This window comes from Carassius gibelio, chromosome B7, assembly GCF_023724105.1.
Source record: "Carassius gibelio isolate Cgi1373 ecotype wild population from Czech Republic chromosome B7, carGib1.2-hapl.c, whole genome shotgun sequence".
In the NCBI taxonomy this organism is placed as follows: domain Eukaryota; kingdom Metazoa; phylum Chordata; class Actinopteri; order Cypriniformes; family Cyprinidae; genus Carassius; species Carassius gibelio.
In genome coordinates, this window is record NC_068402.1 from 14623552 (window position 1) to 14641713 (window position 18162).

The 18162-nt window shown below is 36.4% G+C and overlaps 1 protein-coding gene across 1 annotated transcript in view; it reads left to right on the forward strand.

The window, feature by feature from the left end:
- Nucleotides 1–18070, forward strand: part of fam189a1 (family with sequence similarity 189 member A1) — a 94544-nt gene extending 76474 nt beyond the window's left edge. The window contains exons 4-12 of the mRNA XM_052561639.1: nucleotides 2315–2446; nucleotides 7997–8104; nucleotides 11235–11395; nucleotides 12137–12272; nucleotides 13865–13940; nucleotides 14969–15646; nucleotides 16735–16800; nucleotides 16895–17217; nucleotides 17374–18070. Coding sequence (XP_052417599.1) covers nucleotides 2315–2446; nucleotides 7997–8104; nucleotides 11235–11395; nucleotides 12137–12272; nucleotides 13865–13940; nucleotides 14969–15646; nucleotides 16735–16800; nucleotides 16895–17217; nucleotides 17374–17577 — 1884 coding nt within the window. The 3' untranslated portion in view covers nucleotides 17578–18070. The remainder of the gene's footprint in view (nucleotides 1–2314; nucleotides 2447–7996; nucleotides 8105–11234; nucleotides 11396–12136; nucleotides 12273–13864; nucleotides 13941–14968; nucleotides 15647–16734; nucleotides 16801–16894; nucleotides 17218–17373) is intronic.
- The last annotated feature ends 92 nt before the right edge of the window (nucleotides 18071–18162 follow it).

Here is an 18162-nt window from a genome sequence, read left to right on the forward strand (position 1 = left end):
CTATTATTATTTTAATTTTTTTTACGGCAAATCAAATTAGCTCTAAATTGTTATTTTTGATACTAAAGAATATCCTCAATGAATGGCACAGTTTGTTTGTGTGCTGCCCATTGTGCTCTTTGAACGAAGGCTTATAAAGGAGATTAATACAGCAGTCAGTCTTTGTTGTGTTTTCTATTGGGGTTGATTTATCAGCTCTACAGTGGGTTCAGTGCTGGCCCAGCACAGCAGAACAGCTCAGCTCGCCTTCCCCCAGAACTGGACACCCCTCTCCAGCTATAGCCATTCATCTGCCTGGTGTGGAAGCAATAAATGACTGAATGATCAGATGAGTTACAGTTTTCAGAACTGGAGGCAAATTAACATTAAATGTGTGTTCTTAGGATTTTTTAAATAAACATATCTGAAAGAAGTGATGGAGTTCAGCTGAAGATCTTACAGTTATTAATTATGCCACATCCATATTTTTGCATACGATACATTAATTACCAGGAGATTCTTATTTGTTTGTTTCAAACACAATTAAATGCATGACTGGTTTTCAGGTTATAGATGGAGGCTTTAAATTTGTTCTGAAAGCAGTCTATGTTTATATTTATTAAAACAACATGAAAAGCCAGCTTAATGGCAAGGCTATTTAAAAGTTTTGAATTGGGTGATTAAGCAGTGAGTTAAATATTTAAATAATGTTAAATAACTGTCTTGTGTAGTGGGCAGTCAGCTGGAACACACTTTCATAATAAAATAAATAAAAACCTTGCTTTATAAATAATGATCAGATGTTTTTGAGATTAATGCACTGTGGAAGTGTTGATGGCTCTTTGAAACTGAAGCTGAAATACTGTCATGATTCATCTTACAAAGGAATGAAAACACACGTCACAATGTGGCATGAGCTCAGAAGACTGAATATGTCATACAGATGAAAGATTCAGGTGATTTCAATCATTTTGTCTACTGTGAAGAACTCACTGTGGTTTATACGTTCATGTAATCAGATATTAATGACCTCACTTTTTCTCCTAGCAATGAAAATATGCTTCAATTGTGACATTTTGTGGTATGTGGAATCAGTGGGAAATGGTCAAATTTCTATCCAATTTCTTTATTTATATATTGGTTTCATGGCTCTTTTCTTATCTCTTTAAGCAAGCGGAAGCCAGTGCTGATTAGATTTCACCAGGCATTAAAAGACTCACTCAATCTAAAGTGGGCAGTTTGTCTCACAAGATACTAATTAAAAAAATGAATGAGAATGAATAACATGGAGATCCTTCTATTGTCCTCTCCTTAAACAGGCCCTTCATACTCCTCCAGTAATTCTCCATAATTGGACAGAAACAAAACACTGTCTTAATCACCTGTCGTCATGGAAACATGACATTGAGAACCCAATGGCATTTCTCACCTATGTGCCGTTGTGCAAAAACAGGTCAGGTAATTATCCCTCCCTTTGTCTACAGGTTCAGACCAGGCTAAAGACAGTCTCTTCTCCACCTGATATAGGGATCAGCATGTTGGATTAAGCCTCTCTCCTCTCTACCTACTGAGCATTCGCCTCCTCAGAGACATGATCCTGCCACAACTGAAATATTAATGAAGTTGTTTCCCCGATTCAATTAACCCCTACTTGCAAAGTTCACACATTGCTTTTGTGCAATATAGGTCAATTGGCGACTTCGTTTCAGTCTAACACAAAAAGCATTTATAATGCTGGACCTCCATGCATGGGATTTATTAAGATCTTTCTTAACAAACATTAGTATGACTGGGATAATGCCGTTAGGATTAAAAATATACGAGACTTATTAATGTGGGAGACTTTTTTAAATACATTAAGCTTTCACAATTATGCAGCTACTTTTTGTGTAAAAGAATTGTTGAAAGTGTTCCCACTGAAAAAGATTTGAATTTAATTTGCGTATTTTATAAATGTGACCCTGTCTGCTAGCTGCCAGCTGTCTGTCATTTATGATAACTTTTAACCGTCAAGTTTAAATGCAATGGCATCAAGACAGCAGAAGAATTTGGACGTACCACAAAATTAGTTTTTGTTGACAATTTCTCAAGGGGTAATATGATCCTGCTTCTCTCAGGCAGACAGGGAACAATATTTCACGTCTGCTGAACAAGTGTCATCACTGTATCGTTCTTGTGATGGAAGGAATTTAGTATGTTACTATTGTCTCTGGCTTGCCCTGTCTACATGTTTGTTTTCTCCTTGAGCGTTCACACAATTTATTGTCCATTCTATGCAGAAATAAACATTTGACTTGCATGAAACTGAAATCAGCTTGTTTCTGTCCTTCTGCAGATCAAATTTGACAGTGATGGTGTGTGTGTCTGCTGTGAGCTCGAGCACCTGAGATCCACCTGTAATAATCTGGGAGATACGCTTAAACTTAACCCGCTGAGGGACTGCAACACCATACGTCTCCGCCTGAAGGTAGCCTTGTGTGTGTTTGTTAAATCCTAGTATCTGTATCTTTTAACAAAGTAAATGAGATGAGAAATGATGTTTGGAAATGATTTCAGAACCTCGTCAAAATAGCCAGCTAATTTTCTGTACATTCTTTAATAGCCTCTTCTATCAATTTGATATTCCAGTATTAAGATTTTTTTTTTACATTCTAATTAGACTTTTTTTTTTTTTTTAAATTTCTAATGAATATTTGATTAGACAAGTAAATGAGGACAATTAAATACATTAGACATGTAAATTTAGCAGACGCTTTTATCCAAAGCAACATACAGTGCATTCAGGCTATCAATTTTTACCTATCATGTGTCCCCGGGGAATCGAACCCCCAACCTTGCGCTGGTTATTTCATCATTTTCATGATACACAATGTTTTTGCATTTTCATTAGATTTGAAAGCATGCACATGTTGTTTGAAAATATCTAATCTTAACCAGATTAACAACTTTCATTATAAATAAAAAGTCTAAATGAAAGTGACATTCAGCCAATTATGGTGACCCATACTCAGAATTCATGCTCTGCATTTAACCCATCCAAAGTACACACACACACACACACATACACACACACACACCCCCTTAAGTGGTAGTACCACTCAGTTATATTCCTTAAAAGGAGAAGTTTATATAGAAAACAGTTTGAGGAGATTAAGGAGCCTTCTTAGGGACTGTACTGTACATTATTATTCAAAAGGTTGGGGTAAAAGTACGTTTTTTTAATTTTTTAAAATTTTAATAATAAGAAACTTTTCTTATTATTATCAATGTCGAAAACAATTGTGCTGATTAATATTTTTGTTGAAACCATGCTACATTATAAAATAAAAAAAAAGTCCCAAAGAACAGTGTTTACTTGTAAAATAAATCTTTTGTAACATTATAAATATCTTTACTGTCACAATTGATTAGTTTAATACTATAAAAATGTAAAGTTTGTAAAGTAAAATAAAAAAAGTGTTTGAACGGTAGTAGAATGGTAGTAATTAAGAACTGTATACACACTCTAAATAACAGATAACAGAAACAGAATGGATTGCACTGTAGAGTAAAAGAAGAGATTTGGTAGTAATCTGTGTTTATAGTAAAAATCTGCAGGTTCAGACCCAGGTAGGGATGATGTAAAACTAGAAGAGGTCTTAAGGCCTCAATCTTCTCTGGCACCATTATATCTGTAGGCAAGCACTTAACCCAAAGTCAAACCAAAGGTATTTTCCCTGCAGAAACGGCACTGTAAGTCACCTTGGATGTAAAGTGCCTTCAGTGTTATGAATATGTAGTGTTGATTTAGTAAATTAACATGGCTCGCATTCAGATCCTACAGCTTTTGATTATGTTTTTGTATTTATTTATTTATTTTCTGGGATTGTGGTATTCTTATAGAGCTGTATATATAGAGACCTTACTGTTGGTTTTGAGCATCGAAAATTTTTGTATTATACTTTTAAGAAATGCATTTGTAAAATATCATACTTATAGCCTGGAGAAGTATTTTTTGGCTCTGCTCCCATGCACAATTGCTTGGTTCCTCCAGGGATTTTCCCATTTTCAAACACTTTTTTGTTTGACTTTTAGAGAGTATTTGAACCATTTAGCAGAGCAAGAATTACATGCTATTCCCGCAAACGTCTGCCTTATTGGACAAGTCTCTTCGTTTTGCACCGTAGGTCTCTCTCTAATATGGAGATGAGACTCAGTCATCATTAGTTATGCATCTTCAATTAGCGCTCGCTGCTGGTTCCCTTTCCAGTGTCTAAGCAATTCACTCATGCTAGCCATGATCCCGGCGCATTTGGCAGCTTTTGAAATGGTTCGTGGTAATATGAGGCTTCCACAGATTTGCTTATACAAAGCAATTGCCACTCTTTATGAAATCAAGAAAAACACGTGCTTGTAAATACTTGCTTATAAATGCTTCTTTACATGTTTTCATCATTTCTTATTTCGCAAGATACACTGTAAGTCTTCTTTATCTGTACAGATGGTGTATTTGTAAGTTTTTGTGTTTTTGTGCCTTCATAAATGTAATGTTTCAGTTCAGATTACTTGTATTTTTTTAAGTGTGCTGATTAATTCTACAGTGTAAATTACAGTGAAACTAGCTTTATCTTGCTGAGAGTGATCATAGCTGGTTACACATTTCCTGCATGAATTAAAGTAAAAATAGATCATATCTGCGTTATTTCAGTAGAATTATATGGTGTTATTATCTTTCAATTTAGCTTAAATTTGAATAATTTTGTTGTGCTTTTGTCATTTTTATTTGTTTTTATATATTTCTATTAAGCTTTATTTTTGTTTAACTTTTAATTTGAGTTATTTTACAACTTCAACTTTTTTCTTTCAGTTAGTTGCCAATGCCACATTCCTAATTTTAATTCACGTTAGTTTTTCTTCTTTATTTTAATGACTGAAAACCATTAGTTTTAATTAACAATAGCAATAATTAGCATGATTTCCTCATCCAGCCTTTCACATTGCCAAATTATAAAAATATCACACACAAAGAGAATGGCAAACTTGTATTATTTGACTCTTAATGATCTAAATAATATCGGTAGTGCTTACTCAGATTGAGTTGTGAAGCATCAATAAGATTTAGACATTTTAATGCTCTTACTGATGTCTGAAGCTTTCCTGTCTTCTCATGACCAGTTACAGTAGGTCAGCTGAGAAGCCCTGATTGGCCATCAGTACAATTAATGTTATGACTCATTAGCATATCACATTATGTGGCTCCCTCATTGTAAGGGCTATTATATTCCACGTGTGTGCTTCATAATGACACACTCATTTCCTTCAGGACACATTTGAGGTATACATTAAGGTGTTTGTCAGTGTCAGTAATATCATGTCAGTTTGCAGTACAGCAACCGCTCAGGTAACTGGTTTAGACCCTCATCAATATTACGAGAATGCAAAAAAAAAATGGTTCCATATCCCATCAGCATTAAGAACTGGAGAATTGTATTTTCAGAATGAGGGTGGTGTGGTGCAGGCATGCACTTTCATCGCTCTTTTTTGTTCTGCTTGTCGTCAGGGAGACAAGTGTTAGCACTGCTGGCTCAAAATGAGAGGTGTTTCTCGGTGGAGCTGACCTGGTACCTGACCTAGTAGATTTGCTGGAACACAACAACACGGGCTAGTTCGGCATCCTACTAACGTTAGTCCAGTCATAGCATTAGCTTGTTGTCTAGATTCATAGGTATTGCCTTGATCTGTTTGTTTACTGCTTTTTGCCACTGCCACTGAATCTACAGCACAATAACAAAAATCATATTTTACCTAGTGTGAGTTTAATGTCTGAATAGAATATAGTGAGATAAAAACACTGTGAATTGGAAAATAAACCTAGGCTAGAATCACTTCTCTCTATTGAGTAGTACTCGCAAGCTGCATGCAAAGACAAATGTACTTGTGTAACAAGTGTAAGTTTATCATGTCAGTTTGCAGTACAGCAACCGCTCAGGTAACTGGTTTAGACCCTCATCAATATAACTACTAAATATTGTAGAAACGTAATTTTCTGTGAAGTTGCTTTGTAATGATTTGTATCGTAAAAAATCGCTATACAAATAAACTTGAATTGAATTGAATTAAGTTTAATTGATGAGCAAATTAATCAGTCTAATGAATCTTTCACTTAGTATACTCATTGAATCAGAGTCATTTCTGAATCAGCATCTGCATTTACAGAATAGCAAGTTATCATTATCATTAGTGATGATTTTGTGTACTGGTGTAGTATGGTATTATTGAATTATATATTAGTATTTTATTTAAAACATAAAAAAATGATATAAAAAGATTTCAATTAGACAAAAAAAACGACAAAAATGCATTAGAGTCACCTCTTTCCAGAGTTTTTTGTGTGGATTTGTATAAACGCATCCTTCACCCCCAAAAAGGGTGTCATGGCCTTTTTGGGAGGGTTAGATGACTGTACAGTCAAGTAGAAGTGGTTAGGCCTGTCCAGTCCTCTTAGGATGGGCTCCTTTCACCTAAAACACTTGTGGATGTTTAGGAATTCAACATTTTCCTTGAGGACATCACTGGGTCACATACACTCCATCTTGTCACAACGAGAGATCAGACAGAGCTCTGATAGCAGGTGTGTGTGACGGGCTGTCGTATAAACTGAATGTACTCAGTCTGGTAGAGTTTCAAACATTGCCAGTGACTTCCTTTGGTTTTTATTTCAGTGGTCTCTTTCTCCTAATGACTCACTATCCACAGTGGCTACATGCTGTTTGTTTTCTGTTAGTGTCATTGCTTTCCTCAACTGCTCCTGCTTAGGTTTAAGGGATAGTTCACCCAAAAATGTTAATTCTGTCACTTCATGTCGTTCCATGTTGATAAGTCCTTTGTTCATCTTCAGAATGTGTGACGCATGCGTTTTCCTCTGGACGTAAACAAGGCACAGTGCATGTGTGTTCTATGTCAGCAGCACCACATGCATGTTGTTTATGTGCAGGAAAGCACACGTATGCATCGTGATACTCTCCATAATGGAGGGAGATGGTAGCTCGCGAGAGAAGAATTGTTAAATAAAGCCGTTATTTTGTATTTCTTTGCACACAAAAAGTATTTACATAGCGTCGTAAAATTACACTCCTAATTTCATCAAAATATCTTAATTTGTGTCCTGAAGATGAACGAAGGTCTTATGGGTTTGGAACAACATGAGGGTGAGTAGCTAATGATAAACTACTCCTTTAATGTGTTATGCTATATGATATGTTATATGTTATTTGATATTCTTAAACTGATATTCAGGCAGTGTAGTTTGATTCATGTACATATTCCTAATTTTTTCCTTGTATATATTATATATGGGTGGAAGTGTTGCAATGATATATTTTGTGGGATTTTATAAGTAAAGTGTTCATAAGTTTATGTGTAATTTTAATAAATTTCCCTACATTGTTATAGAAATTTTTACAATTGAAAGTGAATTTAGTTTGTAATTTTTTTCAATTAGTATTTTTGTACTAAGTTAGAAAGTTCCTTTAAAAATGTATATCAAAAGTATTGTAACAATAGAAACTGTAACTAAAATGTACAGAATCAAATCAGATCAAATGAATCCGGATCAAGTCAAACTGAATCAGAATGTGGGAATGAAATGAGTTTTTAGGCTGCACAAAGACTTTCCCCATTCCACCTTTTAGTTCAGCTTTTTGTGCTTATCTTTTGCAGAACGATAATACCATGCAAAAGTCCCACTTTTGTGATGCCATTATCCCTCGTATCCATTATGTCATAGCCACTGTCCCTCTTCCACACATTTGTTCTTTCCTGACTGCCGTTTTTACACGGCTTTCTCGCTCTGACAAACAGAACAATAAATGTTCGTGCCCAGCTGAGGTTTTTGCAAAGAAACAATTGCCACCCTCGTTTATTTCCTGTCTTTCTCTCACTCTCCTTCTGTCCCTCTGTGTCTCTTTCTCTTTGATTCACACCTTCTTATCCTCTCTCTACTTATCCCTGTCTCTCCATTTCTCTCTCTGTCTCCCAGGAGCTGCTTTTCAGCGTGTGTGCACTGAACGTTATCTCCACCATTGTGTGTGCTCTGGCCACGGCCGTGTGCTGTATGCAAATGGTTTCTACTGATTTACTACAGATGGTAAGTGTGATCCATACCACAGAGTGTGTGTGTTGTCTTTCTGAGTGTGTTAATGCACATTGCATCATGGAGAAACTATCAGTGAAAAGTGAAAATGTAATAGCAGAATTAATAATAGCATAATTAGCTAAATGCCAGAGTAATAGTCTAAAGAATATACTTATAACCATCAAGAGAAAAGGCAATTGACTCAGATTTCACTAAGTGCATCTTATATTGGCCTAAATAATGTTTTTCATTAAGCACAATTCAGAGCAATATGAAAAAATCATTGAATATATCCTGTGACATAGTCTTCAGATATGAATTGCGAAAGGATTTTCATACCTTTCGCCAGAGAAACCTTATTTACTTCAAATAATCAGTTTAGAAATTAATGTTAATTTTTGGATCTTCCTATCCTTTTTTTCTTTCCCTCTTCAAATACCATAACAGATTGGTCTTTGTAAAATAAGCTGACTTTAGTTATAGTAAGGAAACCCATTGCTTTTGTAATATGACAGTAAATTAGCTAAACTGAAAAATATTTGTAAGGCATATCTGAAATATCTGAATGTATATAAATGTCTTTTTATCGCGGAGCAGAAAACAAGACATTTTGAATAATGTTGTCAGTCAAACAGTTTCAGTTCCCATTGACTTCCACTGTACTTTTTGTCCATATAATGGAAGTTGTGGAAACAAAACTGTTTTAAGTTTCCAACATTCTTCAAAATATCTTCTTTTATGTTCCATGGAGAAAAGAAAGTCATACAGGATTGGAACAACACAAGGGTGGGTAAATTCGGATCAAATTAATTCATATTTTGTGTGGCCTCCACATAAGTACACTTCCTTATGTTATGGCTTATGTAAAGTCAATTACATTTTTTCATTGTTCTGATACCTACTGTATCAGCCTGGAAATGACATCACATAAAATCTAACATAATAAAAACCTATTCGCTGGCACATTTGTCACCCAAGATTAATGTGTTACATTTACTCTGCATCCAAAGACTTCACCTTTTCTTTTATGCAGAATAAAACAGCTTTCTCTGAGCCATTGATGCTACGACAAGAGTCCTCGTCTTATTTGGCTGTACAACAAGCATATATTTCAGAAGTACTATTCCTTTCTTAAGCGTGAGATTACATGAGGATGAGACCACAGACATTACAATACTCAGTGGGAGAGAACCGTGGATCTGTCATTGCTGCCTTTTGGTGGCTCTGTCTTTTTCAGCAGCCTGTTTTATGGGAGAGAAAATAAACTTGTGGGACATAAAGTTTTAATATTCTTTAAGACTGGGCTTTGTGCGGTTTATGGGCGCTGCAGTAAATTGCACAACCTCATGGATGGCTGCAGCAGAGGCATGGGCACAGGGAGATGAATTGAGATGAGTTATATTAGCATGTGAATCGCTGGAGCAGTTGTGGGATCAGTTTCGACTCGGGGCACAGAGAGGTAAAGCGAGAAATCACCTCTGTTACCAGCTGCACAGACCATGCACAAAGACAACAGAGGCCCGAGGACAGGGATGAGGTGAAGCACTGCATGGAGCTTTTCCTTTTGCAACTGTATCAAGTGATTTCACCACAGCCTGATCATTTATATCTTATCTCTGTGTTTGTTGTTATTTTGAATCAGGATTTTGGCTTTGTGATGTAATGCCTTCAGCTGTACTGATCTGTCATTCACAGTCACTGCCTCTCTTAATGATGCCTAAGGACCAGATTGATCTATTCAAGGATGTTTTCAGTGTCTTTTGACTGATGCGTCTTCACATATTCTAAAATGACATCAACAGGAACGTGCATTGTCATCGTAAAAATGATCTAAACCTATCCTTGAACTCACAATAATGGCAGAAAATGAGTTATACCGATTCATGGACAGAACTTTAAAAGCAATTTTTAAGGGATAGTTCACCCAGAAAATGCTGTCGTCATTTACTCACACTCGTGTTTTTTTCTTCTCCTGTGGAACATAAAGGTATTTTGAGAAATGCCTTTTTTGTCTGTACAATGGAAGTGAGTGATCACATTCTTCAGAATGTCTTTGGAATGACATTAGGGAGAGTAAATGATGACAGAATTTTCATTAGTGGGTAAACTATCCCTAACCTTTGAGCCTTCCTCATCATTCTATATTATAATTTTTTTCTTAATATCATATGTTTTCCTCTTTCTGATAACCTAAATTCTACATGGCTGATGAAAGTGATAATGCAACTCTAATGACCATTATGTAACGCTCTCAATGCATCAAAAAAGAAGGACAAAGAAGATTTGGAATGATTATATCCTTTGCTTTGAAGTAAAATCCTTTTTTCCCTTTAATAATTCAGTAATTCAAAAAGGAGGGTTAAATTGCATAAAATGAAACTCTTTAGCCAAAGGGTCTCAGCAGGGTGAGAAAGGGCCCCAACTATCCTCAATTTACTCATATCCTTGCAAAGGATCCAGACCTACTTATGTCTTTTTTGAAAAAAATTATTACCCAACTGACATCCTAGTCTTCATGGTTTTGGACACACTGATTTACGTCCTTATTTGAAAACAATGAAAATGATGTAGCTGTGACTTCAGAGAACAGAATTATATGGTGAATAGGTTCATCATTAGAAGGTCATCAAATACAGTACCATTCAGATGACACATTTAATTGATTTAATGTATCTGTAAAGAAAAATTCTATGGCAAATTAATTCTGTTCTTTTGAAATTTATATTCATTGAAGAATCCTAAAAAAAAGTGATCCAATCCTGAAAATCACCAACTGTACAAAAATATTAAGAAGCACAACTATTCTCAACATTGATAGAAATAAGAATGGCAAATTAGAATTATTTCTAAGAGATCATGTGACAGTGAAGCCTGGAGTAATAGCTGCTGAAAATCAGCTTTGCATCGCATGAATAAATTACATTTTAAAATATATTAAGCTAGAAAAAAATTATTTTGAATTGTAATAGTATTTCATTATATAACTGTATTTGCAATAGTTTTGATAAAATAGAATGGTTGGCCTTCTTGTAAAAGACAATAATATGAAACGATTAAAGTCTTAACCAACCCTTAACTTTTGAACAATTGTGTGTGTTCTATTTTTTTTAAAGCTCACTTTTTACAAATTTTTTTTTATCAGTTCATGCCACACAGAGCACGTGCCTTGAGTGCGGACTGTATGACCCCTCATGGGACCATCTTACACCAGACGCTGGATTTCGACGAGTTCATCCCACCCATCCCCCCTCCTCCCTACTACCCCCCAGAGTACACCTGCACACCGGTGATGGAGGGCCAGAGGTAAACCTGCTCGGAGAGACACACAGCTCACATCCCAGCTGACGTGAATATTTGCACTATAGAAACAGTTTGATCCCAGATTGCTGTGCTCTGAGAAAAAGGTGCTCTTGTAAATAAATTGATGCACAGAAGATTTATGAAATTGCCCGATGGATTGATTATGCAAAATATCTATTCTTTTTTTTTTTTATGGGAATTCGGTCTATCCACCGCCATGTTGTTTAAGTGCAAGTCTTAATGTAAACTCCTCTGACAATCCACATTATGGCGCACCAGTGTCCATGGCCTGGTGTAAATCCACCATTGATTTCTCTGTCTTGCACTGTGAGACACTCTGCCCACCATCCCATCATAAAAAACGTGCTGATGAGGCTTTTTAGCCCGTGGCCACACTAATGTGTCAACAAAGCAGTAAATACATAGAGAACAAGAGCAGCTCAACATACACACTGGCTGCTTCAAAGCACAGTCAATGTCAGGATGTGATAATACACAAAGAAACATATGAAAAACACAGGTTCCTCCCCTTCTTTATGACAGAGGGAGTCTGGTTAATTAAAAGAATTATAACTGATATATAACTGGCTGAGATAAAGACGAAATGGTTTCATTTTCCACAGTTCCTAAATGACCTCACATATTTTTTTGCAGCTATCATCCCCACCAATATAATACAGCCAAATTTGTTGAAGCATTGATTCAGTGTTGTAATCATCTTTTACTATCATCTCTGTCCATTAGGGTGTTGCATCTGGACTTTCCACACTCTCCCTTCAGTGCTATTTATGGGGTTCCTATAAACAGCCCTGGGGCTTTATATCCCTCTGAGCTGCCACCACCCTATGAATCTGTCGTGGGACAGACACCTGCCAGCCAGGTAAGAGCTGACACCTTTTCTACATACTAATGTAATATTGCATGATGATTTGGCTTTGTAGGGTCTATCATTAAGTTGCATGGCTATTTAATGTTTAAAGTCATTTGGGGAAACAGCCTAAATCCCCCCCCCCCCATTTTTCATTAATTTTAATTTAGAAATGTAAACATGCTCATCATAAACTAGGTGTATTTAAGCCATTTACCAATTTTTGAATAAATGAATAGATGAGCACGTCATTGTTCCTTTTACAATTCCTGGTTTCTTGTAGATTGTCAAGTTTTGGGGAATTTCGATTTTCTATGTGTTAGTATACCACCAATTCAGCGATGTTACTCCTCCTGAGTTACACTCATTTGTCTGTGTAAAGCTCGACAGTCAAAAGATCCTTCGGTGCACTTGAGGGACTGAAAGGAATTAATACAAGAGCCTTCATATAATGGATTATAATTTTCTCTGGAACACATCAGCAATATAGGCAGGAATTTCATTCCTTTTAAAAGAAATGGGCTTTCTTACAGTGAGAGCAGGGTCTGTTTTTGAACAATGATTTCCCATCAAATTTCACTTCTTCACCTGATGAAAGGGAAAAAGAGCTCTCCTCTTTGCAAAAAGATGCTCAAAGAACCACCCAAACCTTTCAAATCCAGCGACCGAGCCTGTGATTACGTGTTATTTTGAAGATTTGATTGCTACCTAAAGGAGTCTGTGATTAAAAAAGGATAAAATCCCAAGAGGTTTCCTTGATTTTAGACCTTTTTCGTGCGAAGCTATCGATAACCATCTGCAAACAAAGCAGCAGGGGCATTTCAATCAGTAGAGCCGTTTCTTACCTGAAGCACAAACCTGAGAACATTTGAAAGCAGCGATACTAGAAAGAGACAGAAATAATTATTTTTAAATTGATATAGTCAGCTTTATTTATAGCTACTGACTGTAGCCTGCAGCTTATTTTCCACATTCTTCTATCTGTGCTGTGAAATAAGCTTTCTGTTTACAGGATACATTCTCTGTATAGTCGTTTATGTGTTTTATATCAATCATGTTATGAGGATTTTTTTTATAAATGGAAACCGCACAGTGTGCAGTCATAATAATGCAGAAGTTTAAAGTGCAAATGTGATCTTAGAGAGCCCCCTGCAGGTGACAGGATGGCACAGTCGTTTTAAAGCACTGCTGTGGTGCCAGATGTCAGGCTGCAGCAGACTCCTCAGTGCCAGATGTTCTGATGTCTGATTCTCCGCCTTTTGCAGTTGTTTGTTATCATCCTCAGGTGGCAGACCATTCTCGATCACCATCCTATCAAGAAGGTTACGCTCAAAAACTGTTTATTGAGATACAACAATATTGTAGTTACATCTCTTTTACATAAGAACAACTTAAAAATATATATAATGGAAAAATATATAATAAAGGTTATTTCTTATAGTAACACAATAAAAAAAGTTAAAGGAAATACAACAAATCATGTTTCAAAAATGGTTAAGTAAAACAAAGAATGGGGGTGGGAGCTTGTTAGAAATAAAATTCAAATGTTTGTTTTCTCTCTCTCTCTCTCTCTCTCTCTCTCTCTCTTTCTCTCTCTCATCCAGATTACCGCCAGTCTTGAGCAACAGGTCACAGAGTCCAGTCTTTGTGAAAGGACCACAGCTGGCCTTAGCACTCAGGGTGAGGAGGATGTAAATCATATTTGTTAACAAATACAAAGTCAGATGTTTTTTTGTTCTGTAGTGCATGTTGAGTGAAATACATGTTTGTTCAAATCTTCTATTCCCTCAGCACTGGCATAATGTATCTGTAATGTTTGATGGAATAATAGTTTCAGTACCCAGGTTTTGCATGGAAATAGATTTTACTTACTACCCTTCAAAAGTCTGGTGTCACTAAGATGTTAATGTCTGTTTATTTGATCGAAAATACAGTAAGACATTTGAAGAAAAAAACTACAACAGAAAGATAATTTGAAATATTTGTACAATTTAAATTCTATTGTAATATATTTATTTTAAAATGTAATTTATCACATAATCCTTCGGAAATCATTACTGACCCCAAACGTTTTGAACGGTCTATTTAAGTTGTGAGCCAACATAGTACTCATATGATTCAGCAAAACAATACAAAAAAATAATAGTTTATTAATAATATCATGAATTACAAAGTCCAACTATATGCTAAAGTATTAACCTGACTTAAGGTGCGGACACAAAAAAAAATTGAGCAAAATCCAGTCATTCCAGTAGTAATCTGAACGATCAGCACGTTTCGCATGAGGGCGGAAAAGTTGACCAACAGAAAGTTGCTTGCCTGGAAACGGATTTCTGTGTGTGCTATGCTTTATACCTGTACATATCTAGTGAATAATACAGATGGTATTGGCTAATATGACTGAATCGGACAATTTACAATTTTGTAAATGCACAAACACAAGTGAGATTATCTAGCCTAACATATTGATTCATATTTAAGCTATTCTATAATATTACTGTATTTATATCTTTTGTGAGCATACTGTAAAAGGTTTCTTTCAAAACATAGAAAATTTGACAGACCGCAAACTTTTGAATGGTAGTGTTGTTGCATACATAGATAGCTGTTCTTTTTTACATGATATCAGACAAAACTCTCATTTAATAAATTCAGCAGCCTTCAGTCATTATAGGTCTATGACAGTAATTTGGTCTTTGTTCCCATAGCCTCTGTTGATAGTGCTTCCCTTATGGTGTCTGAGACTGCAGACATCCCTGATCACAGCTGTTCCTCTGAAGACTTGTGCTCTCTAGAAGTACAAGGCTCTGAATCCTCTCCATATGGCACTTTACGCATCGTACCTACTGATGGTAGCTGCACAAGTCTGGATCACAGCACCCGCTCCTCTCTGAGGCGGCAGACCCCTGCTCGACTTGACCCCAGTGAGTCCTCTGTCACGCCGGATCCCAAGCCCCACTCGCCCCAGCTGTCACCCGATGCTGTTAACGTGCTTGAGAAGGAGGAGATTACAGGCGTTAAACCCACGTCTCGCACGCAGCACCGAGAACGGACCAGTAAGAAGCTTATCCTTCTTTTCCCTCCAAGCACACCATCCCAATGTGCTTCCAACTCAGCAGTGACCTCCACTGCCGCCACAGCTTCTGCTCTGACCCCCTCCGCCTGCACCTCTCCGTCACCCACCGTTCAACTGCGGGGAACCCGGCTATGCTTCAGTGTCTGGTCTCCATCCTCCTCTTCCTCACAACCCCATGCTACCTCTGGCCTCAGCAACCCCAGTCAACGTGAGCGGCCCCGCACACTCCGTGCCACCAAAGGGTATCGGAAGCTGGCGAGGATTGTGCGTTCCACTAGTGAACCCATATCCTGTAATTCCATATCTAGAAGTACGTGAGTCTTTTTTCTCTTTGTGGCTCTATAGATTTTTTTTTTTTCATTAACAGTATCCTAGCTTAGCTTTTTCTATGTTTCACATGTAGAAAATTTGTGGGGTCAGTATTATTGATCAGACGAATGCAATACACACACACCTGGCAGCTTATATGGATTTATTAAACTGACAATAAAGACGTTTATATTATAAATTATTTCAAATAAATGCTGATCTTTTGAACTTTTCTGAACTATTCATTAAAGAATCTTGAAAACAGTTTCCACAAGAATATTAAACAGCAGAACTGTTTTAAACTTTTATAATAATTTGAAAGACACCAAATCACTATATGTTACAATTATTTCTAAAGGATCATGTGATATGGAAGACTGGGGTAATAACTGCAAAAAAAAATAATAATAATAATAATAAAAAAAAAAAAAAAAAATATATATATATATATATATATATATATATATATATATATATATATATATATATATATATATATATATATATATTATTACAATATTTTACAATACTAATGTTTTTAGTGTATTCCTGACTGTATTTGTCCTGTGTAGACTTTTTGGACCATAATGTCACTTATGATTTTTATCTCAATTGATTTGTTCTGTCAGTGTTTGATATTTAGATTTTTCCCTCAAATGCTGGAACAAAATTCAACACCCAAAAGTTTCTGTGACTGAATAAGTGCATTAATATTTAATGAGGCAAGCCTATTCATTTCATTATTGGTTGGACTGTCAATTAAATTGCAACACTATTGTATATAATTTCACACGGTACACCTTTTGCAATGCAGGCTTAATGCCACAAAAGTAGGACTGAAGCTTCTTCAGTGCATGGTTTCATAACTCAAACTCAAAACTGCAAGTGGGAATTTTAAAAAAAAAATACAATAAACCAGATTAAGCTCATTATGAAAACCACATAAATCATTTAACTTGTTCATACAGTTTATATAATCATTGCTTTGTTGTAGGTAGATGAAAATTATGATCTTTGCAAAGCAGCCTCATTAAATCCTTAATAACCCATAAGCAATCTGGAGAACTGAGCATGTGACTTGACTTGCAGGTGACGGTTGTGCTCCTTCTTCTAACCTTCAACCTGAGGACTCCCCACAGACTCCCTGTGATCAAGGTTGCACCTCTTTTCTGTTTTCCATGTTCAGTTATTCATCTCAAGTAAAATTATGCTTATTAGAATAAACATACTAATGCATTGCTTTTAACAGCATGTATGGAGCTCTCTGAGAGCGCCCGACAACCTTCTGCCAAACAAGGTAGCCAAGGGGGCAAGAAGCAGAAGGATGGTGGAAAGGTGGACATCCAACTCAAACCTCACATCCCTCACTCAATGTCTACAGAACGGCCGCAGTCTCTTGCAGACCTCAAAACTTACAAAGACACCAAAGTGCTGGTGGCCAAGTTCCTGGAGCACTCGAGCTGCAGTCTACCTCCGGAGGTCCAGCAGGTGGTCAACAGCATTAAATGTGTTATTAAATCTGATGAGAAACACATGGAGGAGGCCATTTTCAGTGCCAGCATCATTGATCAGGTGAATTTGGTATATTTTTGTGTAGAAAACATAGTGTTCACCCTATGATCTGATATGAATACGTTTACACAGTTTTACATATGCTTAGTTGAAAGTGAAAAATCACTGAACTGAAATACATTGGGGATGTTTGTCTTTCTCATATCCTTCATGTAGTTGATGACACAGTCACAGAAGATCATGGGCAGCCGGAGGAAGCATGCTCACGAAGACCTGCATTTACAGAGCTGTGGGGCTTTGAGTTCCCCATCTTCATCCTTGCGCCGTCCACCCAGAGGATCCAGTCAGACAGATGCCCCTGCTCCCCCGGATCATCAGCCTCAAAGCCTCATCAGTGTGTGCAGAGAAACTGCACTTTGACCCTCCAGACTACAAATACCATTTTCCACATTTCTGAATATGTGCCATGGCCAAGTCCTCATCAGCAGAAAACTGTAGCTCTTGAAAAAAAAACACATAAAAAATAAAACAGCGACTTAACTTATGTTAAAAAAAGATTTAAAAAAAAAAACATAAAAGAAATACCAGATTGTTTACCTGCAGGGGTATATATTTTTATTTTATTGTCAGAAAAAAGGTCAAATGTTTGTTAAAGTGCTGAATTTGCTACTGTGTTAAATATGAGAGTGGGTCTGTAATGGACCATAGAAGATGACAACATGGATTTACCTCTTCATGAAACCTTTTTTTTTTTTTTTTATACACAGCTTCTGCAAACATTATGTGAACTATTGGACATACTTGGTCATTGTGTGCCACTGCAGTACAGAGACCTTTATAAAGCTGGATTATTTGACTTACCTCAGTGTGTAATTATTTTCTGTGTTGCAAAATAAAAATGTGTCTGTTTGTATTTTTTTTCTGTTACAGATAATTATTTTAAGACACTCAATTCATTGTTTGTTTGAGTGAGTTACATACTACTCTAAGGCTCTTGAGAAAGAA